Genomic DNA, 25,559 nt, shown 5'->3' with positions numbered 1-25,559 from the left:
TTTTCAGGGCGGAAAATAAATCACAAGCAAGGATTAGAGATGAAATGGTATAAAGAATTGCACGTGAGTGATAATGGTAAAAAAATTGATGGTACTGAAACAAGTAATTCGTGTATAGCCTATTACTAGATAGATTCTATACAATGCTATTGCTATCTACAGGAAGTCATTGAGATGTGATGACCTTGCTCATAAATCATAATTATACATCAGCAACGCAATCTGTAGGAAGTAAAAGGCCCCGCTGCAATTTCTCCATGTGTATGACAAAATCTGGTGAAAAAAATCTCATAAACTGGTTAGAAGATTAATCTATCCCGGCTTGAGAAGCACCAAGTTCCCCTAACATAAACGATATATATGCTTTATCTATCACCACAACATCTAGCACCATTTCCTTCTTGAAGTTTCTGCCACAGACAAAGCATCTCTCTGGGACCTTGGTAGTGGGCGACAATATAACCATCCTTGCACCCTTCATTATAAATCCTCTCATTGTTTTCATATCTAACTTCTAATCCCTCCTTTTTCATCTGGTTTATCCAGATTCCCATTGCAACATCTTCTAGCTTAAAAATCTGCAATATCAATCATAAAAATATCAAACAGAAAATTTCAGAGGCCATGTGTATTCACTTGGTAGTAGAGTATAAATTCAAATTTTAACTGAGAAAGACTGCTATATTTGTTGATTGCACAAGGAAGCGAGTACGACTAGTATTATACCTTTAAATGACCTTCTTTATATCTCTTGTAAACTTCCTTTGCTATGTCATGGGAGACCACATAACCCGGACCGTGTGCCCAAGGGGGGTATTTCTCTTCGGGCCATTCCTTTTTTAGTAAAGACAATGACGGAAAAAACATAAGTGACAATTAATGGAAAAATTACTTACCATAATCAGAAAATCAAAGGCAACTAAGAAAGCAGGTACTTAGCATGCATCTTTGTATATACTAGAAACTAACACCAACCTTAAATTCAAGAGGGTAAGAGAGCAAAAAATTTGGCCCTATTGTTTGTGTACTATGTGTATCTGTGTGTGATTTCTACGTTTGTGGAATCAGCAAACAATTTCCAAGAGCATTTTGGCCGGTGGCAAGTCTTCAACATGCAACCAGAAGGGTTTATTTTTGTAATGTTAGTGCAGCAGATTCATATGAACATGCTGGAGGGTGCATAGAAAAATCTCCTAATTCTCTGTCCTTGAATCAATTCATGGAGAACCTATTAGGTATGTGTTTTATTTGTGACCATGTGAGCATTCCATGATGAGATAGAATCAAAACTAGTGTGTCTATCAAGACTAGCGAATTACCTCAAGGCTAGTGTACCATTTACTATCAGTACTCCGATGAGGTTGGGAATCAGAGTTGATGAGTCCATAAAGCAAGCCTTTACTCACTTTGATCTTTTCTAACGAACCTAATACTTCATCCACTCGAATAAATGCATCATCATCTGTCTTCATGACATAATTGGCTGATGCAACCTCTGTCTGTTTAAGAAATGAGGTCAGTGAGATAATGATTCAGACATCTGTATCTCTAAATAAGAGAGAGGATTTTACCCCAAAGATGCAGATGGCTAAAGTTTTCCAGGTGATGAGGTTGTAATAATCAACAAAAGGCATCAGCTGTATGTCTCCATATGTTCGTGCTTCATTCCAAAGTTCCTCATTAACTAATTGATTTTTATGCTGCAATACAACTCAAAATTGTAAGTGATAGCAAAAAGATCTGCACGACTAATCTGCCTTTTTACACCTTTAATAACTTGGCTGGTAGTAATACACAAGCTGAGACCTCCATCATATATGGCTTACAAAGAGAAAACTTAGGACCCATCTGTCACAAGATGATGCATTTCATGGCCAGATCAATTAGACTATGATTTAACCACGACACTATTTCGATCGGGAGAACTTTCCTTTCTTTAAGATGTGCCAGAAAACATGACCACCATAACAATTGCTGAACAAAAAATAAAAGGGAATACTTGCTAAAGCTCACCAAACCAACAAAAAAGCGCACTGCCACAGTTCCTGACCGAACAGCAGCATACTGCATCCAAGTTCTTCGAACAGCCATCCTGCGTTTAAAATTGTTTGCTGTGGAGAAAACACCAATAAAAAGATGTGGGGGTTTTCTAGGAGACAGAGGAGCTGATTTTAGTGCTTCTAGATCAATTGTATGTTCTGAATCCTCTGATGTGGGCAGACCACTAGCCACAACAGAAATTAGCTTCAAGTCTCTAGATATCCTAACTTCGCTAACTAGCCACGGTTCCAAGGTCTGAATGGGCAAGAAACCAAGAGAGGAAATAAATACAAATAAACTTCTACCCTTGCAAAATTATAAAAATATCACAAACTACAAAGTCAGAGAAAGTACTTCGCGATATGCAAAGGACGTTATGTGCTTTCCATCAACTGTCATCTGGATTCCCTCTGATCCAACTCTAAGTGTTGCAACTGATAAATAACCTTGCTTAAAGGGAAAATATCTTTTCCTTTTAGATCCCTCCTGAACCATTGAAGACCTCCTTGGACCTTTTGAATGCATGATAGCCACCCGAGTAGCATTGCTACCAACTATCTTATTACATTGATCCAACTCATCCACTGGCATAAAAAATTATTAGGGTCATCACTGCTTATCAGAGTGAACAATGAAAATGAAAATAAGCACATAGAAGCAAAGAAAATTTTACAAAATGAAAAAAAAAAAGAAAAAAGAAAAAAAAAAAGAGAAGGTACTGGTATGTATTGCTAATTTATAATCTAATGGATCAAAGACTTCAAAAACAAAAGAATATTAAATAAATAAAAAAGAAACACTAACCAAAGGGAGATATATAATTGGGCTTGGAAAACCTATTCCACTTGTTATCAATGGGTCATAAGTAATAACTTTTTTGAAGATACAAACCAAAAGCATGAGCATATACTGAAACACGTGTAGAGATATAAAACCAAACTACAAACATATTTCATCAAGAACATAAAGATGTAGTATGCATCTCTACCTTTCTTATTCTTTTCTGGAGTAGGAGATGGGCAACGCTCCTCTTCACCCCAATCATGAGCTACAGTCCAGGTGTTTTGAACTATAACCGGATCCTCAGTTATCCTATCACCATGCAGCCTAACATTGTAATGTAAAATGATGGGGGGATCAGGCTCCCCAGGAAGTGCTTCCCCGGTTAAGTCAATCTGAAAATTGCCGAGAAGACCATTTGGAATGCCTATAATTGTTATGGATGAACTCTGAGTCAGGCCACAAGGAAGCTGCAACTTAAAGCCACTACTCTCAAGTAATGTGGCATTCACTTTGCTAAGAAAATGAGGACACTGTTTATCTTTTGCTCTCCTATTTAAACTCTCATTTGTAGAACCACGTCTTTCCTCTTCAATTGAAGCCATAAGGCTGTTCCACGCATTCCCAGCTTCCTTAATAGCCTCTATGCCATTGGGTAAAAGCTGAGCTTGATCAATCAAGTGTTTCAGTAGATTCCATGTGTGCAAAGATTCTTGTTCTTCATTAGAGGTATTTCTCTGAGCAAACAAACTGAACATTATGGCATCACTAGAAATCACTTGAGTAGAATTCACTGGATTTTTATATGCTGGTGGAACTGTAGCTTGGACCCATTCAAGAGGATTACTCGCATTGGAGAAAGCATTCATCAAATAACTTGCTCCAATAGGATTTTTCACGAGACCATATCTTAGGATCAGCAACATAAACATGGATGCAATGAGAACACCACCAGACCATCTCTTCATTCTGCTGATAAGAAAGACACATTAAAATATTGGATTCCAACTTCTAATTTGAGAGCTTTAAGGAACCAATAACCTCCAGCTTGTAATTGTCATGCAAACAGTGAACATATCTCTTGAGAACAATTGTAAGGCTCCACTAGCTGTCAATGCAATTATAAAGAAAATAGGCTCAATACATCCAACAAAGTGGAGACGAAAACATGGAAGGATCAGATCCTCTTATTATCAGCCAGCTACCTGACTGAGCCAACTATCAAGCTCAGGAAGTACATGCTCCTGCTGCAGCTCAGTATCTCCATAACTCAATGCAAACACCTCTGCATAATTCTTAATGATATGTATCACCAGAACTATCAAGCTGCATCCATATTTCAAATTCATCAATCCATTAACAAGCCATAAAAGTTTACAATTCAATACTCTAAAGCGCTGCATGTCAACAGCAAATCATGTAAGCTCAAGGTTTAGTCAATGATCACGAAACAAAAGCTTCTAATAGAAAACTATAAAATAAGCTATACTGATGGCAGTGCATACTATCATCATACTACAAAAATATCAGCACCAGGACTTTGGAACACAAACAAAGACATGATTTTTAACAAAGCATACAGCAGGTAACTCACAGAAATTATTTCTTAACTGCAAAGATGGAATTCACGGTTTACTTGAATTGATTTGCTATGAGTGTCATCTAAAAGCAGTATTGAGTTCATGACAAGGAAGCACTGGATCTTGAACCATTTCCAAAAAGCATCGATAAATTTTCTTCCCATATAAAAAACCAAATTGACCATCAAATTAAACTAAAATTCATTTGGGGGAGAATACTACAATATTTATTTTTTAGGCGCATCCAAAGAATGAGCCTGTGCAGTCAATGCCTCACCTAGCCCGTTGCTAATCGGTCAAATTAGAGCGAGTAGATATCGTCCTCTTTCAGAGATGTAGAGTTTCCTACATGCAACCAAAGAAGCACCAAAGCTATATAAAATTATGTCGTGACGACTGTATTATCTAGAAGGATGTAATGGTAAAAACATACAACAATATTTTAAGAGAACAGAAGTTAGATCAACCAAGCTAACGGAGTACGGTCCACTCATAAGCAAAATCACAACCATAATTCTCAAAGAGAAAATGATCCTCCAAATTGTTCAATTCTGTTTAATTATACTACAACTTTGCTGAACAATCAATGAGTAATTTCTTTCTTTTATCCTCCCATCGGATGATAATTTTCGAGCAGTGCATTGACCAGAATGAGTCAACGAGCCGCCGTTGACACGGAAGAATAATATAAAAAAAAGAGCAGAAAAAAAAATTCTAGAAATATGAAGCAAATTTGTACTGTTGCAGCGATTAATCCAGAGAAAACGAGAGAAAAATAAACTCAGATTTATGAAATTCTATACTCATTCAAGCATGAAACAGAGCATTAGCTTTAGCTAGGCTGGCTCAATTTTTCGTAATTCAGAGAACTTTAGAAAAAGAAGAAGTCTACTAAATTTCTCGCTCGTTTTCTGATGTTCAATTTCCTGAGACACCAAATACACTTTTACTTAAACATAAAAAGATAAGAAAATAAAAGGCAAAAAATCATGAGACAGATCGAAGCACAGTGCAACAAATCCAAACCAAATCGTTCAATTGCTATAAACGGAAGTATTTTAGCTCAGAACATAAGAAAATTAAAGGAAAACGGATAATGCAAAGGAAAAACAGCGTAAGCAGTTGAAGAGCTTAATTAAAGAGAAGAGAAAACCATAACATAGAAAGCATAAGCTCACCTGCCAGAATCTGCAGAGAAACAATGGCGGAAAGGAGGAGAGAAAATGCTTCTCGAAGAGAGGGAGAAGTGAATTGGCTTTTGAACCGGTGCCTCAACGGTGGGAAAAAGGGAAGGAAAGCAGAAGTGTTCCCTTAGAAACATAGACGCAGAAAAAAGAAAATAAATTAAATATGTGCTGTTTGACTCTGTCGCTTCTTTGTGGTCATCGATATCGACCGAAAAGCCAAGGACAGACGGCCGCGTATCATAATTGATGTCTCAATCTTAAGGACCACGTGGCTTTTTCTAGAGCTAACCATTCAATTCTAAAGTGTTTTTTTTTTTTTTTTTTTTTTTTTTTTTTTTTTTTTTAAAAAAAAAAAGATAGAGATGGTTTCATTAAGATTGAAAAACAAAGGCCCAATGCTTCAAAATATATATAAACTCAAGTATCTGATAAAAAATTGGAGGCTGTTTCATGATGGAGTCTCCGTTCTCCGCTTTGGTATCGCGGGGTTTGGGTGGTCCTTTGATTTGTCCTCTTTGTCTTGCTGAGCCTCAGCCTGTCAAATAAATGTCATTCTAGTGTGATAATGCAAGAGCGACATGGCTTGTGGGCTCTTGTGATCATACGATTAATTCTATCGGATTTCTTAGTTTTTCCCAATGGTGGACTAGTTTATGGAGCATGGCCAAACCAGACCCTGATGGTCCTCATCTTCTCATCCCATTACTCTTTCACATATTTGTCAAGCACGAAATCAATTTGTTTTGAATATATTATATCTTATTCTCTATTATTGCATATTGTGTTTTGAATTGAATTCTATAGCTTATAAAAAAATAGTCATTTAATGGTGTCTTCCACTTTAATAGAGTTGTGATGTTGCATAAAGAAATTAATTACCATCTATTGCTATAGCTAGAGTGGTCACTAATAATGCTAGATATATTGTGTATGATTTAGCCAAATAGATCTAGTGTTATTTTTCAATTAATCTCTCTTGTATTGTCCATAAAATAGATTCGATAGTTCTCTTCCAAAACTTTTAAAACTTTTAGAATTCTAAAAGTTTTTAATTTATTTTATTTTGAAAGATTATTACGACTTTAGCTCCTATTTAAAAAATTAATTATTATATTTTATATTTTTTTTAAACACTTCGATCAACTAAAGTGATAGTAAATATTATTATTAGGTTATGTCTTAAAAATAAATTTTCTTCAAATTAATAATAAGCTATTTTATTATGATTTTGCTATTTTTGTCGGCCTTAAAATATAATTTCATTTGCAAGTTAAAAAAAATTGAAAAAAAAAAAAGTAGGCTATTGGCAAAAAAAAAAGGCAGAGATTAGAGCAAGAATTTAAGGGCATGGACCTTACAAACAAGCACCCCATATAAGGATCCAATTCTAATCACAAGACAAGCCCTGCCTACCACAGCAAACCTTAGCGAAACCGAAAAGAAGAAGCGTCGCCAGGATCATGCCGCAACGACCTCATTGCAACGCCGTCCAGGTGAAGCTAATAGCTCCAAGTCTTCTCACTGAAACCCAGCAAGATCAACCAGACTAAAACTTTACCGGCAAGAAGAAACAATCCAAGCACGATACCCTTTAGCAATGAAGCCAAGGCTTACTCTACGACGCTCAAAGGAAAGGGAACAACAAGGCCCTATACATATATATTAATAATTTATAATGAATTATAATTATTAATTTATACTAATTAAATTTGCTGAAGAAACATAAACTTAAAAGGACATGGTTTTAATAATTTCAAAATTTAAATAAACTGAAGAGTAAAATTTAAGTGTTTCTAAGTGCCTTGAATAAAGACTTCAGTAAAGGAGATGAAAAAATTAATGTGTTTCTAACAATAAAATTTTCCTAAAAAGATCATAAGATGAGACAAAATAAAATTAGTGATTAAGTTTTTACAATTATGTCTAAGATTTAAGAATGTGTTTAATATCATGTATATTTTTTTTACGCTTGATTTTTATTTTTTTATTTATTTTTTATTTTTTTAAAACGTATAATCATCGTGCATCCGTATTCCTCTGTCATATTCACGCCAATAACACATATCGAAATACCATATCTTTTTTTCTCGTTAAACAGTGATTTAATTCTATTTGATATCACTTAAATATGATTTTGAGTATCGTGAAATCTGCTTTTTTATGGAAGTTAACAGGTATTTAAAGTTAGAATTTCATGAATAGATTCAAGTTCAAGTCCAATCCGACTGGACTGGTATGAAATTTAAAGATGTATACTGAAATTTCATAAGCTCTGACTCGATTCTTGTAATTTGGACTACTTTAAATTCAGACATCCAAAATTTGCTATTATCAATAATGAATTCAAAAATTAAGAATTATTAAGCGGATAACTTTTATAATTTAATATAAGAAAGTTGATTTGAATTGTGGATTTAAAATTAAATTTTCATGCATTCATATTCATATTTCATATACGATCATATTTTATAAGGCCTATATTATACTTTTGAATTATTGAAATTGGATTCAAAGTTGAAAATTTCAAAAAAAAGAGAAACTGCTTTTTAAATCTAAACTAATTAGTACCACTATAAATTATGATTAACTTATGTAACGATATAATTATTACCTTGTTTGCTGAAATTTATAATTTGAGTTGCTTAGAATTGATATTAACAACAGTATTGGACTAAGAAGCCTGCAATAAATTAGCCCAAATATCTCTTAAATCTATTTTTTATTCCTTACCAGGTCTCTCGTTATCCTTTTATCTATTTCTCATTCACTTTTATTTCTATTTGTCATGCAAATCTCAATGGAATATCAAATGTGAATGAGATAAGAGATAATGAATGAGAAACAAAGTAAAATAACTTTTATTCACAATAATAATAATAATAATTAAAACTTAGGAAACTGAACACGAGATGCACATCTTCCCCTCGGAAGCAAAGGGCATTTGATGAATTCTGAACCTGAAGTGTCGATGCACAAGTAAATCTGGAAGAGCTGAGTGTTTCTGGATCCATCCACGTTGCACTCGATCCCTGGCGCATAACCAATAGCGTCTTCAATTGCTTGTTCAATGCTATCCAAGTCGTAAAATTCATCATCTGGTTTAATATCTGCATTCTTCAGAACTTGGAGAAGGTTTGCTTTCTCCTTCAGCTTCAGTGCTGCTTCAAAGTAACCGTGCTGGTCCAGTTCAGACTCGGCGCAGGTCCCGTGCTTCTCCCATTCATGAGTCCAGAACTTGTAGCCGTCCCCGCTTGGGCAAGCCAGCGTTGGCCAATTCTTCTCTAAACTGCTCTTCAAGTCTGAGATCTGAACATAAAACAAATTTCTAAAATTAATAAAGTCTGTTGATAAGACCAAAACAAGAAGCATGAATGCCAATTTGGTGTAAGATATATAATCACCTGAGATTTATCAAAAACGCTGTCAGGATTACAGTTTGAAGGGTAGCCTCCATTGTTGTAATTTGGCCAAAGGCCATGAATGCCAAAATCAGCAACAGGTTTCCCAGTTTTTGGATAACAGCAACTATGCCTGGTATCACAGTATGATCCTGGCCACTGCAAATATCATTTACAGCATCAACAAAGAATTAACACATAAACATTTATCATCAGACAACAAAGAAGAAGAAGAAGAAGAAGATGTACCTGTTGGACGAAGTAGAAGAAATCAAAATCTTGAGAAACGCAAAGAACTGAAAGGTATTGTAAGATGAAAAGCTTGATAAGGATTGAAAAGCTAGGTTTCATCTTTAATAAAATAATAAACTCTGATGATGAAATTATATAGGCAATAGAGAGAGACGGTGTTTAGTGATTATATATAGATGAAGTAGAAGAGAATATCCATTATCAAAGATAAGTATGCTCTACATCTTTTTTATTATTTTACATGCTAATTGCACGATTAAAGGAGTCCCCACCAATTGGCTGTTACTTGCATGGAGGGTTTAGCATTCGATCGGTTCGATTCAAAATCAAATCGAATCGAATAAATTAAAAATTAAAATTTAAGTATTTTTAAAAATTAAATCGGTCTGATTCGATTCGGTTCGGTGTTGATCGATTTCTATTTTTAATAAATTTTTTATTTTTTATACTTTATTTTTAATATTTTAAAATTTAATTAGAATATTTTAACTTGAATATGATTGAATATCTTTATATTATTGAAAATAATATATTATTATCACTAGTCGATTCAATTCGATTCGATTTTTTCAATTTTTTTCTAATTGAAATTAAACTGAATCAAAATAATTAAAATTTTTTAAATTAAAGACTGAATTGAATAAAAATTAATAAAAAAATAAATTAAAAATTTAAATTAATTTAATTCCATCTATTTTTTGAGTTTGGGTTATCGTCCAAGCAATGGTAAGCGCGTGTAGCTTTATCCTTTATGGCACGGCTGGTGTATGGTGCGAAGTCTATTGTGGGGTAGTTGTGGAGTAATGGTATTGTTTTTTAACTTAAGACCAATCTTCTAAGGGTGGTTCCTTGTTTTTTTCTATTTAATTATTTGCATATACAAATGGTTCAATGTGTTTCTTTTTTTACGAATTTTATAAAAATATTCAAATTTCTTTATTTGTTTAACTTGCATTGTCAAAAATTGTTGGAATATATTACTAAAAAGGCTTAATTCGTTTAGTTATTATATAACGACTTTTGCATTTTTTTAGTTATAATGGATATTTATTATTTATTTCGTTCACAGAGTTTATAAGTTATTTATTTATTTGACCAATTTATTCTTTATATTTTTATAAAAAGTTATTTTATCCCATTAATTTTATTTTTATTCTATTTATTTTTTTAATTTTTAAATTTTAAATAATTTAATCATGAAAAAATATACCTTCAATGCTTTCATATTGGTAAAGATGGACTTCAATATATATGTTGAGAATTATTATTGCCAGCCAATTCAAAAGGAAACCTTCAATGCTCACTTGAGATACAAATTAACAACTGTAGAATAAAAAGTGAAGGGAAAAGTATCAATTTTTTCAAATTGGTCCTCTAAAAGCTGGGGAATTCAATCTCTGACCCACATTTTCCACTTGGAAACACTGGGCATTCAATGAGGTTAGATCCAGAAGTGTCCACACACAAGTAAATTTGGTAAAGCTGGCTGTTGCCTGATGCATCAGTATTGCACTCTATCCATGGGGCATAGCCTACTGCTCCTTGTATTGCACCCTTGATGCTGCTCAAGCTGTAGGTTCCCCCGTTTGGTTGAATTCCTATTACATTTAAAAAATTCTTAAGTTGTTAATGAGAAAAGTTTATCTTTTTGTAAAATGCAATCAAGTTAAAGGGTATTAAGATTTTGACCTGCACTCTGAAGAGCCTGGAGGAGATTTACTTGGTTTTTCAAGGCAAGAGCTGCCTTGAAGTAGCCATGTTGGTCAAGGACTGACTCGGAGCATGTGCCATGCTTTTCCCATTCATGTGACCAAAAGGTCACTCCATTGCCGCTTGGGCAAGCTAGTGTTGGCCACTTCTTTTGCATACTGCTTATTAGGTCTGAAATCTATACCATTTGGAAAACAATCAAATCATTATGGGAAAAATTCTAACTTCTGATATATTAAGACTTTGTTTGATTCAAAATTTTTCATAAAATAACTTAACTATAAAAGAAATAATAGGAAAACATTGAGGCACATAAGCAAATGTTGCTTCTGAGTTCCGTTAAGAAGAGTCACACATACACAGTTATCACAACGTACAAGGAAAGACATGGGTATTAGTGGGAACAACGGCAGAGACAGGACAAAAATTTAGCAGTTCCTAATAAACTAATAAAGAAAAAGAGAGACCAAAAGGTGGATTCTTTTCTCCTTTCAACAAGCAAAAGAAAGTGCTTTTCATGTCACAATCTCGTGGGTGGTGAAGGAAATAGGGCTGACAGATGCTATATTTTCAAATCCAGCCCTCAAAAATACAAAATTTAAAAATAGGGTAGGAAATTATATACCTTATTTTGATTGAAGGGGTTATTTGAATCACAATTTGAAGGGTAACTCCCATCATTGTAATTAGGCCAAAGCCCATGAATGCCAAAATCAGCAGCTGGTTTCCCAGTGGTTGGATAGCAGCAACTATTCTTTGTGTCACAGTATGATCCTGGCCACTGTATCAAAAACGAAGAATTTCGTTAAAAAACTGAAAACTCAAATTAAATCAGCAATCATTAACGGACTAATTTACCTGTTGAACAAAGTAGAAGAAATCAAAATCCTCTGAAGCACAGAGGAGTGCCAGGCACAGGGCAAACGAAAGCCTAATCAAGATCCCACTGCACGTTTTCATCTCTCTCACTCAACTTTCGGCGAGGAATTATGAGTTTCTAGTACTCTAAATTCCTAGTATGGGGAGGATTTTTATAGTGAGTTTTATGGTAAGCAATGTTGTTTTCTAGGTGTATTTATAGGCAAAAAAGGAAGGTTGTGAATATGAGCATCTAAGACAACATATACTTGCCAATCCTAGACAGTCCAGAATGCTTGGCCCTGTGTATGTGTGTAACCATTTCCTCATGATTGGCTTATGTCGGCTCTCCCTTGTTCTTCACAATTTTTTAATTTTAGCTATCACTATCAAATTGAACCTAATCTTGATCCTTGGCTTGGAACCATTGTCATTGTCAATTTCTTGGGTCTACATGGGAAGTTTCTAACTCTAATTAATTACGGGTAACCAACGACAATAATATTTTTTTATTATATAATTTATTACCGTTAAGATACAAATTCAAAATTTTATAGTTTTAATTACGACTTTCATATTAATGAGTTAAAATGCGAACACGACAAATAGTAATTTGTTCGATGAGGAGGTTGGTGGGGAGAGCAACGTGCAAGGTCAATTGATTTGGTTGCAGATTTAGCGAGACATGGATAACCAATAATGGAGGGAGTGTTCAATTCAGAACTGTATTTGCTCTTTTATTTTCTTTATTTCACATTGGAAACCTTAATTTAAAAAAGGAAAATTGGAAAAAAAAAATGGAAACCCTAATTACAGAATGAGAAAGTCAGCCCTTACACACCATGTGCATGGAGAATGTGAGGAGATCTCTATGGAATATCCTATATTTCCTTAATTTGATTCTCCATGTTTCTATATTTTTATGGAAATATTGTATTTATTAAATATTAAAAGATATTTTAAATATTTACAATAATTTAATAATATTTATATATAAAAATCATATAAAAATAAAAACTGGCCTAATAATAATAGAATTATTTGATTTTAAAATGAGATTGATCATAATTTAATCTAAACATTACAAATAACATAATTGATAAATTTTATTATATTTTTCAATTAGTTTTAAATTAAAAATTTTAAATAATGGTAAATTAATTTATTATTTTTAATTAATTAAAATAAAATTAATTTATAATAAATGTAAATGGACAATTTTAATATTTACTACTAATGATTTATAATATAAATTATATGTAAACTAAAAAATATAAAAAACTAAATGAATTTATTATATATAATAATTAAATTGAATTAATATTTAATTAAATAATTTTTTATTTTATTTCTAAATGTAATATATTATAAAATTTTACTTTTTCTTAGTATATTAAAAGTAGGTTACTTTTTATTAATATTATCATATATAGGTTAATATTTTTTGAAAAATCTACTTAATTAAAAGGAAAAAATAATTTTTTATGAAATATTTATAGTTTAATCGGTTAGAACCATGTGTTTTTTAAAAAATTCTGAATTTATAATAAAAATAAGTATAAAAATTTAAAAGAATTTGAAATTTATATAAACTTTATAATTAATTTAATTAATAAAATTTAAATCAAATTAATTTGATTTTTTTAGAAAAATTTTGAATTATCTATCAAATAAAATTATTATTTTTTATTAAATTTAATCCACATCGAATAACTAAAATTATTTATTAAAATATTTTTATCAGTAAAACTGTATTATATTTAAATAACATGATATAATAATTATGTTAATATTTTATTTTATTATCTTAAATATGTAGATAATATTTAAAGTAATTTAAAATTGAATAGTTTTTAAAATTAAAATAATATCTTTTATATAAAATCTACAATTAATTTAATTAATAAAATTTAAATTAAATTAGTTTGAATTTTTAAAAAATTCTGAATTATTTATTTAATAAAATTATTATTTTTATTAAATATAATCCCTATATAGTAATTAAAATTATTTATTAAAACAATCTCACCAATAAAATTATAAGATATTTAAGTAATATGATATTATAATTATGTTAATTATTTTATTTTATTTATAAATATTTAAATAATATTAAATTTAAAATTAGGATAATTTTTAAAATTTAAACAATATTTTTTGGATATTATTTTATACTTATTAATAAAATTAAAATAATTTTATCAATAAAAATTTAAAAATATTTAAGTAAATTTGAGTGTTCCTTTACTCTTCACACATTTATATATATTATAGATCAGCAGAAATCTTAATCAGAGATCTAATTTTATTTTGTCAAATTTTTAATTTTATTCATTTTTTTTTGAAATGGGATTTTATTCATTTTTTTTAAAATTTATATACACATATATAAAAATAAAATTTTTAAATTAAAAAATCAAATTCAAGTTGAGCAATTGAAAGAAATATTTACAAACAAAATTTTACAAATTGAATCATTTTATCTACATTAAAAAGTCAAATATGGAGTTTTTAAATTTTTTTATTTTATAATTTTAATAATATAATTTATAATCCATAGAAATATTAATTTTTATTTATATTTTAAATATTTTAAATTTAAATAATTTACCTCATTATCTATTAAATTATTTACCATTTATATTCTTAAATTTAAATAGTTTATAAAATTCATTAACCTCCGTTTGAATTCAAAAACTTTATAAAAATTTAAATTGATTAAATTTTTTTTAAAATTTTTATTTGAAATAAAAATATTTAAATATTTTTAATTTAAAAAATTTTCATCATATATGAATGATAAATAATTTTGTAATAATTTATTTAATTTTTCTTTTATAAAATCATTCATGCCAAGTGAGAGAGAAATAATTTAACTATTAAATAATCATAAAACTTTCTAAAAATTTAATATTTATTTTTTTAAATTTGAATAGTTTAACATATAATTTCAGTCATATAAATAAAAATAATAATTTTTTAATAATAAAAAATAGTGCATTGGAAATAAATAAATAATGAATAAATAAATTTTCTTATAAATATTTTGAAAAGAAAAAAGAAACTTAAAAGTTAAAATTCTGAAAATTATAAATAAATCTTTTAATTTTATAGATTAAAAAAATAAAAAAAAAACCTATGAGTAAGTATAATTGTTGTAATAATAGTATTTGGGAGGAGATTTATTTATGGGAGATTCTTTTAGATTTTTAAAATTTAATAATTTATTTTTATATTAAAATCACTTTTATGAGTATAATTTTGATTAAATATATTAAATAGTATAAATTTTAAATTTATAAAAATTAAATAATACATATAATTAAAATTATAATAACTAAATTGTATAAATGTTTAAGATATATTAATCTATTTTTTAATAGAAAGAATAAATATGAATTTATAAAATACAAATGTGTTTATAATTGATTAGTTTTAAAATAGAGATAAATTATTAAATTTTTAAAAATTTTAAATATTTATATTAATTATTCTTTCACTTATTTAAAATTTAAAGAAAAATTATATAAATAATATAAATAACTTTAGTCCTAATTAAATATATCGAATAGGAAATTTGAAATTAGTACATTTGCTATGCTACTACGTTTTCATTATTGACATGAAATATCGTAACGCGCTGATAATTAAGAAAAATAAAGTAATATAGTTTTTGATTTTGAAATTGAAAAGGTCAGTGAAGTGATGCTCCACTTAGATTTTTAGATTCCTCGAAGTCGGAGTTAGGGTTTTTCAGAAATTATTTTTCGTCATCTTCTTGTCTCTTCATTCTGCTGTTGATGCCTTTTAAATACCACTATTTGTACTTTCCGGTAAGCCCACAATCTACTTCCATTGTGTTCTGTGTCCTCTTCTTCCATTCAATGGCAACCTTCTTCTTCTTTTTTTCCTGTTTTCATTTAATTTACATTTTGCTGCAGTTATTGGACATGGCCATTGTTTAATTCTTCACATATGGAATGATCATTTGGTTTTTAATATATGAATGTCGAGCGGAAACCTTATCACTATGCATATTGTTTAACCTTTTAAACTGGGTTCCATGTATAGATGCCTCTAAATCTAATATCAACTCTGATGCCATTACGTTGTGGGAGTTCTATTGGAGTTTTTTTTTCTTCTTTCTTGGGTCTTATTTATTTATGTATTTTTCGGCTTTAAATTGTTTCTTGGTTTCTTAGTTCTCCACACAACAATTTCCCTTTGGCAAGATTCATTTTGCAAGAAAAGAATTCAATTCTTGCAAAATCATATAATATTTCAATTAAAACAAATTGAATTCTTTCAAGGAATCATTTGAATTGAATTATTACAAAATTCTTGATGCCAAACGAAGGGTTTAAGTTTAGCTTACTTGGCAGTGCTATTATTCTTCAGGTATGAAATATATATTTTCGTTATTGTTTGGGTTTATAATCTCTATGCTCTCACCATACCTTTTTTCCCCTTAATTTAACTGGGGGCATGGATTCTTGGCAAAATTGAGCAATGACATGGTAGATTTCTGTGCATATGATATATATATATATTTATTTCTTTTGTTTTCCCTATTTTTCGTTGTGCTGAAAGTAGATGGCAGTGGCAGTTGGAGAGATTTCATTTTCTTTGGACGCCTGAACTGTTGAGATGACCATCAAGCAGAGAGAAAACGTTATCATCTTTTCAGGACAGAAGAAAGTTACTGTTTTCAATGAGAAAAATGGAAAATTGAGTGAGACGGCAGAGGCAGAGTCGCTTCAAGTGTCCAATTTGCAGCAGAAGTTGTGGAAGACATTGCGGGAAGCTGCTTCATATCAAGAGCAAGTTGGTAAGCACAGCCAATATGTTGAACAATCTACTCAGGATAGAAAATTGGAAGGGAAAGGAAACTATCCAAGTGAAGAAAGGCAGTCAACTAAAGGGCCTGTGAATGAGGAAAGCAACCCTGGTGGACGCAATGATCATCTGTTGATTCTTGCTAATTCTGCTGAGCTCATGTTGGAATCAGATAGCTTAGATGGCACTCTTGAAAATGAACAAAACCATGAAGGTTAGTGCTTCAGAGTTTGTGAAGTCGGTTCTAATTTGTTAGGTATTTCACTGATGTTATGTCATTAGTTATATAATCAGGGTTTCAAATTACTACAATGGCTACTTGTCAGTTTTGCTTCTGTTGAAATTTCCACATTTTCAGCCTTTAGTTTTGCTTTTCTACAACCCTTTCCAGATCATAAATCTCCTGGAAAACAATTTGAAGGAACACTTGTAATTGATCATTTAAGAAATGATGGGGATGGATTCAACTGCACAGGAAGAACTCCACGCTTGAGTCAAATTCGATGTCAAGCTCGGTTAAAAAGTAATTTATTGCTGAAACAGACGCTTGGGGAGCCAACAGTTGGGCATTTGCAAGGTGGGAGAATCCGATTGACTCAAATTCGACACCAAGCTCGGTCAAAAAGTCATTCACAAAGATATTCCTGTGGGGCTGTGCAAGGAGGAATAATGCGTTTGAGTGAATTGCGACGTCAGGCTCGATCCAAGTATAACTCTTCCATGCAAGAGGCAATTGAAGATCATGTGCCTGGGCATTTGGATTGCCAAACCTATAAAGGTGAAGTTTATTGGGAGTGATTGATGGAATTACAAGCTTACATTTAGTATTTTTCTCTTTTGAGCATGTGCTGCTATCTGGACGTAGTCCAGTATTTGGATGGACACTTGAAAAAACTGAGATATTCACCTTTTACTTGTCCTGTCTATGTCTATCATACAATCTTAGTTTAACATCTTGGGTCTATCATAATGCTTACTAATTTGTTCATGCTTATTTATATCGTGTCAATCTGCTGCATGGTGCCAGATAATCAGAGAAAAAGGGTCATTGAAGATATATTTGGGGAAGAAGATGGCTCCAAAGCAGGTTAGTCTTGTTTTTCTCATTATAGCATAAATATCTTTCAAAAAAATTTGCAAGTAAGATTTTTTTAAGTTGTTGTAGATTTTGCTTTTCATTTCTTGTTTTCATTGTTGAAGCATTCATTATTAATAGAACTGTAAATCTGACAAATCTTAGTGTTGGGTGGTTCATGGATGTTTTGCATGTAGCCTTAACAATCTCTGGTGAAAGTTCAAACCTGCTAAAAGGCTGCAATATTTCATTTACTCACTTTGTTTTGATTTTGTGTCACACTCTTTGATTGAGCGAACTCCCAATATTCTTATACTGCAGCTTCTGGATTTGGATTTCATCCATCAAAGGTTGATACCGTGCATGAATATATTGCAAGTGGAGGAGGTGATCTATCACTACCTGGTATGCATTAATTAATTTGATTGATTTGTCTTTTGTGTAATATAATCCTTAGTTAGTGTTACTGTGAATCGGAATATTGGGTGTTTGACTCATATCTGGACTAAAAATATTGATGTTACCATAGCGAACAATGAAGTTCTGGACAAGATAGTCTCAGTAAGAGGGAGAATACGATTGAGTCATTTAAAATGCAAAGCTCGTCTAGGAAATGCTAGCACATTGGATAGAGGTGATTATGCTTGAGGTGATTATGCTTTTTTTCTTCTCTGTAATGAATTAATTGTTTATTACCTGGACATATAAAACAAAGGATTTTTTTTTTGTAAACCCTGTCATACCCCTTTCATTATTTGGTAATTTGGAAAATATCTTGGAAAGAACAATAAGTGGCCTTGTTAAAAGTCAGTCTAAGGGGGCGCCATACATGAATCAGGAATAAAATTTGGAGTTTCTAGTATTGGGAAAGGAAAATGTTTCAAACGCTAGTTCTAAGATTCCATGACCTTGGAACTGCATCCTTATGTGTGACTGATTCAAAGGCAGGCAAACAGGAACAGTGATCACATTAGAAATCTTTAATTTGAAGTGAAATGATACTTAAGGGGAGTTGTGAGCTGTCTCATCCTTCCACTAGTTACTGCATCTTGTTAGGATTTTACGTTTTCATTATTGTTCCTTTTAGTATTAATATTCTTAAATCTTTGAACTAATAGAATCTGCAAAACTGAATAAACAGAACTAAAAAACTCTCAAGTATCTGTTATACCATGGCTGCAAGAGAGTTTATTTAATGTATCTATTGAATACAATGTGATCAGAGTTGGTTGCTTGTAATGGTTTTGCTGTAGTTGGAACAAACTGATGACTGTAATTTTAGTTTGGGGGTACAAGATGAATCTTTGATCCCTCGGGATATGTGCTTTAGGAACATTACAACTTGTATGTCATTGTCATGATTCTTTGTTTAATTACATTCTATTTCTGCTAATGCATTTTTCAATTTTGATTTTTTTTTTCAGAGGTTCTCTAAACTTTGATTGCATAATCATTCCCCCTCCCCCACCCCGCCCAAAAAATAAATAAATAAATAAATCAAATCTTAATACCTATTTTGCCTAAACTATCTTCAAATGTACACTTGCATTTTTAAGATTACCAAAAGGGTGTATGTCTTCATAGAATTTTGTGCATAATATTTATTGGTTTAAGGAAATTTTCAACTTTCACATGGACATGCTATCATGTGTTCGGTCCGTGTCTGTAAACTAATTTAATTTTGGATGCTGCTGAACAGATTCAACAGAACACAACTGTAACACAGCCCATAAAGGTTAAAAGTTGAACCCACTGCAATGCGGCCCAAACTCAAAAGGTGAAAGGAGAAAGCATAAGTTGTACATATAGCCCTTTCAGGTTTGCAATGGTATGTTTTGAGAGACTAAACAGGATACAGTTTTTGACATGGCAACTTGTTTGTAGGAATTTCTTTATTACATGAATGTGACAGGATGAATAGTCAGGTATCTCATATTTGTGATGGTGACTATATCAGAGGAAGACATGCTAATATGATGAAGGTAACAAAATAGAGGAAGTTTTCAAATTTCAATTGATTTTCTATTTTTCATCATGCAAAACAATTACATTAGTGTTGCTCATCTGAAAGTCCAAGAGATAAGCACAATCGTTTGTTTTAGAGATGGTTGATTATTTGTCTGAGAGAAGTGTATGTGCCTACAACGGCAACAAAAAACCCAGATGTCAGAATCCCCACAATTACCACCAGCTCTAACCCAAATCGTCGAGCAGCTTTATTAATCCTTAGGTAGCAAAGGCAGGGGAACAACACAGAGACGGCCACACTAAAAGAAGAACCAATAAAAGCCATTATATAGCCAAAAAATGGAATGGTTAGTGCCACGATTAGCGTGCTGATCATGATTAGGGTTCTGACGAGGATGCTGAGTGATCTGTTGTTGCCCAAACGAAGTGTGTCCTCAATAGCTTTGGCAATTGGTGTGATGATGACTGCATACTTGGTCAGGGGATTTACTAGTGCTGTGTATATTGCTATTTTTGCACTGATTTTTCTGATAGGAAGGTTTAATGTCACCTGAGAGTTTAAATTTTCTCCATATATAAGGTACCCAAGAACTGCCATTGATCCATAGATGACTGTGCTCGTAATGAAGCAGACGAGTAAGACCTGCAATAAGAGCGCGAAAGAGAGTTGATGAGATTTTCCGAAATTATTTTTTTAAATATATTAAAATATCTTTATTTTTTTTATTTCCATCAATAATTAAGTCATTTCATTCAATTTTATTTAGTTATACTGTTAAAAAATCATGAAAAATACCAAATTATCCCTCTAACTTTTTGAGACACCATGCCCAGCAACAAAAATCCCCAAATTCTATTTGAAATTCCACTACCAAATCCAAAAGATTAGAGATCAAAACTAAAAATTTAATTAATCAAAATCGTCAACACACTACAAAATTAAAAGATTAAACTAAATAAATCTATATGTAAATAATTATATTTTTATAAATCTGTATCAATAAATTATATTTTACAAATTTGATGCACAGTATGAAGCAAATATTGAAAACTGAGGACTTTGCATCGAATTTGCAGCATGCAGCAACAGTGAATCTGCAGCATGCATCGATAATGTTGATGGGGCTCAATTAGTCGAGAAGAAGAATAAGAGAAAGTAGAGGACCCGCGTGATTATCATCATAATAAAATATTAGAGATATCCAATATATTACAGTTTGAATATTAATTTCTTGTACAACATCACAAATGCTATGATGATTTATTATTAAAATTAATCAACACGTGCATGCAAAAAATATTAAAAAAAATTACTATTTAATTTATTTAATTTTTATATTATATAGAAACTCATTAATTGTGAGATTTTAATTTTATTAATTTTAACAGTTAAATATTATAAAAAAATTAAAATATTTATATACTTCTTACAAAATTAAAAAATTTTAAATTATAGAGATTAAATAATAAAATATTCTAAAACTAATAAAAATATTAGTTAATAATTTTTTAAAATTTGAGAGACAAAATAATTAAAAATTAATTAGTAAAAAGAGATACTACTTTGAGGATTCTGTGATCAATCTTACCTTAGAAAATTGGCTTCTATCTTTCATGGAATTGCACATAATCGGGAAAACTGCATGACCACAATAACAAATGGTAAACAAACTTATAGCAGTAGGCAAACCTCCCCAGTTCCAGAGCAAATCTCCTTCATGGAACCCAACACCATCAACCGCACCAGCCCATAAAACACAACCAAGCAACACAACAGAAGCCAAAACCCCACCAGCAGAAACATAAGCCAACATTCCTAAACTCCTTAACCATGTTGTCGGTAAGATTACAAGGGCAGTGAGCAGAACAAACCCTTGTTTGCCTCCAATTTTCATTCCACCAACTCTGAAACTCATGTTTGGAAACAGCTTGTTTAAATTGTCACCTTCTAGTATCAGAAACTCTACTGCAATCAAATATAGCTCAAGACACATGAATATGGATACTAGAGCTCTTCCTTTGTAACCGAAAGCTCTCCCTCCTATATCTGGATAAGTTTTGATGGCTGGATCTTCATCCATACAACGTCGCAGAAGTAAGCCTGTGTACCAGCACAGAGTTGCTATCAGAAACAGAAGTATTAAGCTCAGCCAGCCTCCTTGAGAAAGTGCATATGGAGTTGATAGGATCCCAACACCTGCAAGAACAGACGATGCTTTTAGCAGGAGTTCAGATACTAAAGCTGTTCTTAGTTAATAAATATATGGAATTGGTTACAAATGTTGTTGCACTTTCAAACACGATGATGGGTTTAAGTCAGAATCCTGATAAAGCTAATGGAAAACAAATTGTATTGCCTAGAATGGAGTCATTACAGGAAAAATGAGGACACTGAACTAAACTAAGTGACAATGGAAAATTGGAAACTGATTGTTTCTTATGATTAGACGGATATACATCATAGAAAAATGCTAAAGTAAACTTGTGACACACACACACACATAAAGAGAGAGAGAGAGAGAGAGAAGAGACCAGCTAAAGTATTAATTCCATTAAAGCAAGTCCTAAGGAAGGTGGTGCCTTTGCCAGGTTCCTGTGATTGTGGAAGCTGGTTTTGTGTCTCCATATTTCCTCTGCCTGTGGCTAGGTTGTCTAAATTTTGGTTGCCCATATCTTAAGATGTTGGTATATATAGAAGTGAGGGAGTAATGATTTTGCCTTGTGGGTCAAAAGATAGTTTTTTTTTTTTTTTTCGCTCTCTTTTATACATCAGAAGTAAAATTTTTCAGTTGGTGTAAAATGGAAGATAGTGAGGATGAGTAGATGGCCATTTCAATAGGTTGGCATCCCAATACTTTGTCACAGTTCCTATCCACCTCTCAAAAAGGGTATCCGCTCACATGTCACCACCACTCTTTTGTTCAACTACAGTTCCTGCTGCCTTCTGATTCAGGATTCTTCCAATAATTAGCTCCAGCTCAAAATTTAATATTTTGAGGCTAAAAAAAAAAAATTGAAAGCAACAAAAATACCAAATTTTATTTTTTGTCTAAATTTATTTCTGACTTTCATTTAAATAGCATGTATTCCTGCAATGGAAAATTTTGGAACTATTTTTATAAGTAATCAATAGTTTTTTTTTTTTTTTTGAAATGGAAGTAGCGAATTCTCATATGAGAACATGATTTCCTTAATTTCATTATTTTCATTTAACATGATTATAAATATTTATAGAGTTAACTTATATGTGAATAATATCACTTTATGCATATTTCCATATTAGAATTTTCAAGCATGAATCAGTTGCTATGTGGTGATGCCTTGGTGAATCTTGCGAAGGAATAATCTTTTCAAATACCGGATAATGATCTGAGATTCAGAAAGAGTAGGTTTTAATATGAGTAGCTAAGCTTAACTTGAATAATTCACGCTTTCCTTTTTTATTCTTTTTTCCTTTATCCTCTAATAACGCGTAACCGCCACCCTACTATAGTGTCATTTTTCTTAGATAGAGTTGTACGTCTGCCTTTTATATTTTTTTTTATTAGTTTTAGATTTGAGAGATTTCAATAAAATAAAAAAAATTTAATTTAAAAGTCTCTTAATAACTTTTTTTTGAAGGAATTTTTTAATGACTTTATAATTTAAATTTTTTTTTTAATTTAAATTTATTTATAATTTAAATTAATTTAAATTATATTGAGTTTGTTTATAATATAATCGAATTCAAATTTGAGTTTAAATGAGTTCAAATTCAAGTTTTTTTAGTAGAGTTTGAATTGGCTATTTAATGTGCTAAACGAACTTATTACGAATCGAGTTCGAACTGAACTCGAATTTAATATTTATTTTATAAATCAAGTTTGAGTTTATAAATAAAGTTCGAGTCGAGTTCGATTTCGAACTCAAACTTTTAAATTTATTTTTCAATTGAATCTGAATTTATCAAAACTTGAATCAATTTGATTCGATTACGGCCCTAATTTTAAGCTTAACTCTCCATAAAAACTCGATTGCAATTCGAGTCTCATTTACCCTGCCGGTCATCACGAAAAATCATAAATCAGCCCTTACACAACATATCAAATTCATATTTTTTATTAAATAAAAATTATATATATATATATATATATATATATATGAAAGAAGAACAATTTAGAAATTGAATGATGTTTAACTAAAATGATTATTTTCATTTTTCTACCTAAATAATAACGTTCTATGTGCATTGATAACACATAGCTACATGTACCTAAAATATCTGTACCAGTTCAATTTAAATTAATTTAAGTAATTTTTAAATTTTTTTATTTTTTTATTTATACGTTACATGATCTTTCATGGATAAGTCATAACAAAACCTTTCAAATTAAATAATAACATTAAGCTTAATTTCCATGATTGATTAAATTAATTCTCAATACTAGTATGAATGAGGTTCGTCTATGAAATTTATTTTGTACAAAAAAATTAAATAAATTTTTATATAAATTTACATATTTTTATTAAATTTTTATATTAAAAAATTAATTAAATTAAAATTCGGAGAAATTATTAAATTAATTTGATTTCATCAAATTAAAAGTTATTTTTCTTGATTAAAAACATTAATCTTCATTTAACATAAATAATTTTATAAAAAAAGAATTTAAATAATTTTTTATAAAATTATTCATGAGTTTATTTCTATATATAATGAAAATAGAGTCATAATAGTCTATTTATATATTAATTATAATAATAAATAATAATATTTTAAAATAGCTAAAAATAAAAAAACATAAAATTATGAGACATTTCGAATAATTATTATATTATAAATTATAAAATATGAATAGGTATTTTATATAATTAAATAAATAATTAAGAAAATTCAAATGAAAATTAATTATTATATAAAATTAAAATAATTAAGAAAAAAAGTTTAAAAAAATGTAGGAATAAGGAGAATCATCAAATATCTATTATAATAATAAAAAGCCAATTTTTAAATAATTATTATTAAAAATAAACATTAATTTCTTCATTTGAATGTTAATTAATGCTTCTGAAAGTATAGCATGAAAGAAATCGAAAATAAAAAAAGCCGAAAGTTACAATTGTAATTATTAATTTCAATAACTGTATAAAAGGGGTTTCAAACCGCAAGTTTTAAATATTTATTAGAAAAAAAAATATTTGTCTTAATATACATTATAATTAATGAATTTATTTTTTTATTTTTAAAATTCATCGCTTTAATTCATAAATTTTAATCATGTTAAAATTACAGATTATTCTATACAATAATTTTGTTAAATTAATAATTTAAAAATAATTAAAGGAAAAATATTAAAATTAATTTCTTTCTGTCATTCTCTTAGTGTCTAGTCTAAAATAATATTCTTTCCATCTAAACTCTTATCTTATTGTACCTCTAAAGCCGGTTGCGCCATTAATTTCTTCTTCTTTTAACAATGGTATTTTGTAATGGTGGCTCCTTTTTATTTACTATTTGATCTGAATTCTTGGACACTCAAATCACTTTTTTATGTCTCACAAATTGTTTCTTCTTTTGAATTCATAGGCATGCAATTTGATTTTAAATTTTCTTCTAGTCAAGATGTGGATTCTAGATTTTGGGCTTATATCGAGATTTACGTCGATTGTTTCCTTAATATTGTTGCTTTTTTACTTGGAAATGTATTTGTGTTATTGACATTTTAATATAAGATTAATTAGATTTCGTTAGAAGTTTCAATCAATAACGTTTGACTAATATGAAACAATAAAAACGAGAAGTTAAAAATCGAAATCTCTTATTAAAATTTTTGAAAGATTGAAAAAGTTTTTCCAAAACAGTCAACAAAAAAACTATTTATAATAGAAAACTCTA

At 30.4% G+C, this 25,559-nt stretch overlaps 5 protein-coding genes across 14 annotated transcripts; 1 reads left to right on the top strand and 4 right to left on the bottom strand.

Moving 5' to 3' along the window:
* Window positions 1–71: 71 nt before the first annotated feature.
* Window positions 72–5,752, bottom strand: LOC110615844 (beta-1,3-galactosyltransferase GALT1). Of its 4 annotated transcripts, XM_021758006.2 has the most exons (10): window positions 5,579–5,750; window positions 4,678–4,745; window positions 4,026–4,146; window positions 3,029–3,928; window positions 2,395–2,624; window positions 2,014–2,295; window positions 1,572–1,700; window positions 1,320–1,499; window positions 727–834; window positions 72–578 (listed from the first exon to the last, which is right to left on the bottom strand). In XM_021758006.2, exons 4-10 carry the CDS (start codon window positions 3,786–3,788, stop codon window positions 366–368), a joined length of 1,902 nt encoding a protein of 633 aa, XP_021613698.1. In that variant the 5' UTR covers window positions 3,789–3,928; window positions 4,026–4,146; window positions 4,678–4,745; window positions 5,579–5,750; the 3' UTR covers window positions 72–365. The 4 variants fall into 4 exon arrangements, with proteins under 4 accessions (XP_021613698.1, XP_043812895.1, XP_021613701.1 ...); XM_043956960.1 differs by having other exon boundaries at window positions 3,029–4,146; XM_021758009.2 differs by lacking the exon at window positions 4,678–4,745.
* A 2,670-nt stretch (window positions 5,753–8,422) lies between these two features.
* On the bottom strand, window positions 8,423–9,395 carry LOC110615982 (ribonuclease 3). Its single transcript, XM_021758260.2, has 3 exons — window positions 9,235–9,395; window positions 8,989–9,144; window positions 8,423–8,893 (listed from the first exon to the last, which is right to left on the bottom strand). The coding sequence occupies exons 1-3, from the start codon at window positions 9,334–9,336 to the stop codon at window positions 8,471–8,473; spliced, it is 681 nt and encodes a 226-aa protein (XP_021613952.1). The 5' UTR covers window positions 9,337–9,395; the 3' UTR covers window positions 8,423–8,470.
* Window positions 9,396–10,475: 1,080 nt separating this feature from the next.
* On the bottom strand, window positions 10,476–12,004 carry LOC110614888 (extracellular ribonuclease LE). Its single transcript, XM_021756578.2, has 4 exons — window positions 11,806–12,004; window positions 11,573–11,728; window positions 10,927–11,125; window positions 10,476–10,835 (listed from the first exon to the last, which is right to left on the bottom strand). Exons 1-4 carry the CDS (start codon window positions 11,905–11,907, stop codon window positions 10,612–10,614), a joined length of 681 nt encoding a protein of 226 aa, XP_021612270.1. The 5' UTR covers window positions 11,908–12,004; the 3' UTR covers window positions 10,476–10,611.
* Window positions 12,005–15,458: 3,454 nt separating this feature from the next.
* On the top strand, window positions 15,459–19,730 carry LOC110616255. 7 transcript variants are annotated; one of them, XM_043957016.1, is made up of 8 exons: window positions 15,467–15,638; window positions 15,747–16,203; window positions 16,399–16,855; window positions 17,033–17,419; window positions 17,669–17,728; window positions 18,038–18,121; window positions 18,246–18,350; window positions 19,416–19,730. In XM_043957016.1, exons 3-8 carry the CDS (start codon window positions 16,453–16,455, stop codon window positions 19,454–19,456), a joined length of 1,080 nt encoding a protein of 359 aa, XP_043812951.1. In that variant the 5' UTR covers window positions 15,467–15,638; window positions 15,747–16,203; window positions 16,399–16,452; the 3' UTR covers window positions 19,457–19,730. The 7 variants fall into 7 exon arrangements, with proteins under 7 accessions (XP_021614312.1, XP_043812952.1, XP_021614310.1 ...); XM_021758620.2 differs by lacking the exon at window positions 15,747–16,203 and having other exon boundaries at window positions 15,459–15,638; window positions 17,117–17,419; XM_043957017.1 differs by lacking the exon at window positions 15,747–16,203 and having other exon boundaries at window positions 15,466–15,638; window positions 16,412–16,855.
* Window positions 19,731–19,814: 84 nt separating this feature from the next.
* Window positions 19,815–22,402, bottom strand: LOC110616254 (amino acid transporter AVT1I). The gene is made up of 3 exons (XM_021758615.2): window positions 22,217–22,402; window positions 21,274–21,881; window positions 19,815–20,327 (listed from the first exon to the last, which is right to left on the bottom strand). Exons 1-3 carry the CDS (start codon window positions 22,353–22,355, stop codon window positions 19,815–19,817), a joined length of 1,260 nt encoding a protein of 419 aa, XP_021614307.2. The 5' UTR covers window positions 22,356–22,402.
* Window positions 22,403–25,559: the final 3,157 nt, after the last annotated feature.

The sequence above is a fragment of the Manihot esculenta genome, chromosome 5, assembly GCF_001659605.2.
Source record: "Manihot esculenta cultivar AM560-2 chromosome 5, M.esculenta_v8, whole genome shotgun sequence".
Classification (NCBI taxonomy): domain Eukaryota; kingdom Viridiplantae; phylum Streptophyta; class Magnoliopsida; order Malpighiales; family Euphorbiaceae; genus Manihot; species Manihot esculenta.
This window is presented reverse-complemented; position numbering and strand designations above follow the sequence as displayed.

Bases quoted from the DNA above. Each gene is read 5' to 3' on its own strand.
- LOC110616254 (XM_021758615.2), bottom strand. From the start codon at position 22,355: ATGGGCAACCAAAATTTAGACAACCTAGCCACAGGCAGAGGAAATATG. The intron at 21,882-22,216 runs GTCTCTTCTCTC...CTGTTCTTGCAG, and splicing joins TGGAATTAATACTTTAGCTG to GTGTTGGGATCCTATCAACT. The intron at 20,328-21,273 runs GTAAGATTGATC...CTCTTATTGCAG, and splicing joins ATAGAAGCCAATTTTCTAAG to GTCTTACTCGTCTGCTTCAT.
- LOC110614888 (XM_021756578.2), bottom strand. From the start codon at position 11,907: ATGAAAACGTGCAGTGGGATCTTGATTAGGCTTTCGTTTGCCCTGTGC. The intron at 11,126-11,572 runs GTATATAATTTC...CAAATGGTATAG, and splicing joins ACCCCTTCAATCAAAATAAG to ATTTCAGACCTAATAAGCAG. The intron at 10,836-10,926 runs GTCAAAATCTTA...TAAATGTAATAG, and splicing joins CCAGGCTCTTCAGAGTGCAG to GAATTCAACCAAACGGGGGA.
- LOC110616255 (XM_043957017.1), top strand. From the start codon at position 16,453: ATGACCATCAAGCAGAGAGAAAACGTTATCATCTTTTCAGGACAGAAG. The intron at 16,856-17,032 runs GTTAGTGCTTCA...AACCCTTTCCAG, and splicing joins AAATGAACAAAACCATGAAG to ATCATAAATCTCCTGGAAAA. The intron at 18,122-18,245 runs GTATGCATTAAT...ATGTTACCATAG, and splicing joins AGGTGATCTATCACTACCTG to CGAACAATGAAGTTCTGGAC.
- LOC110615982 (XM_021758260.2), bottom strand. From the start codon at position 9,336: ATGAAACCTAGCTTTTCAATCCTTATCAAGCTTTTCATCTTACAATAC. The intron at 9,145-9,234 runs GTACATCTTCTT...TGATATTTGCAG, and splicing joins TCTTCTACTTCGTCCAACAG to TGGCCAGGATCATACTGTGA. The intron at 8,894-8,988 runs GTGATTATATAT...TTTTATGTTCAG, and splicing joins GCGTTTTTGATAAATCTCAG to ATCTCAGACTTGAAGAGCAG.
- LOC110615844 (XM_043956960.1), bottom strand. From the start codon at position 3,788: ATGAAGAGATGGTCTGGTGGTGTTCTCATTGCATCCATGTTTATGTTG. The intron at 1,701-2,013 runs GTGAGCTTTAGC...GTTGTATTGCAG, and splicing joins TGCGCTTTTTTGTTGGTTTG to CATAAAAATCAATTAGTTAA. The intron at 1,500-1,571 runs GTAAAATCCTCT...TTTCTTAAACAG, and splicing joins TAGCCATCTGCATCTTTGGG to ACAGAGGTTGCATCAGCCAA.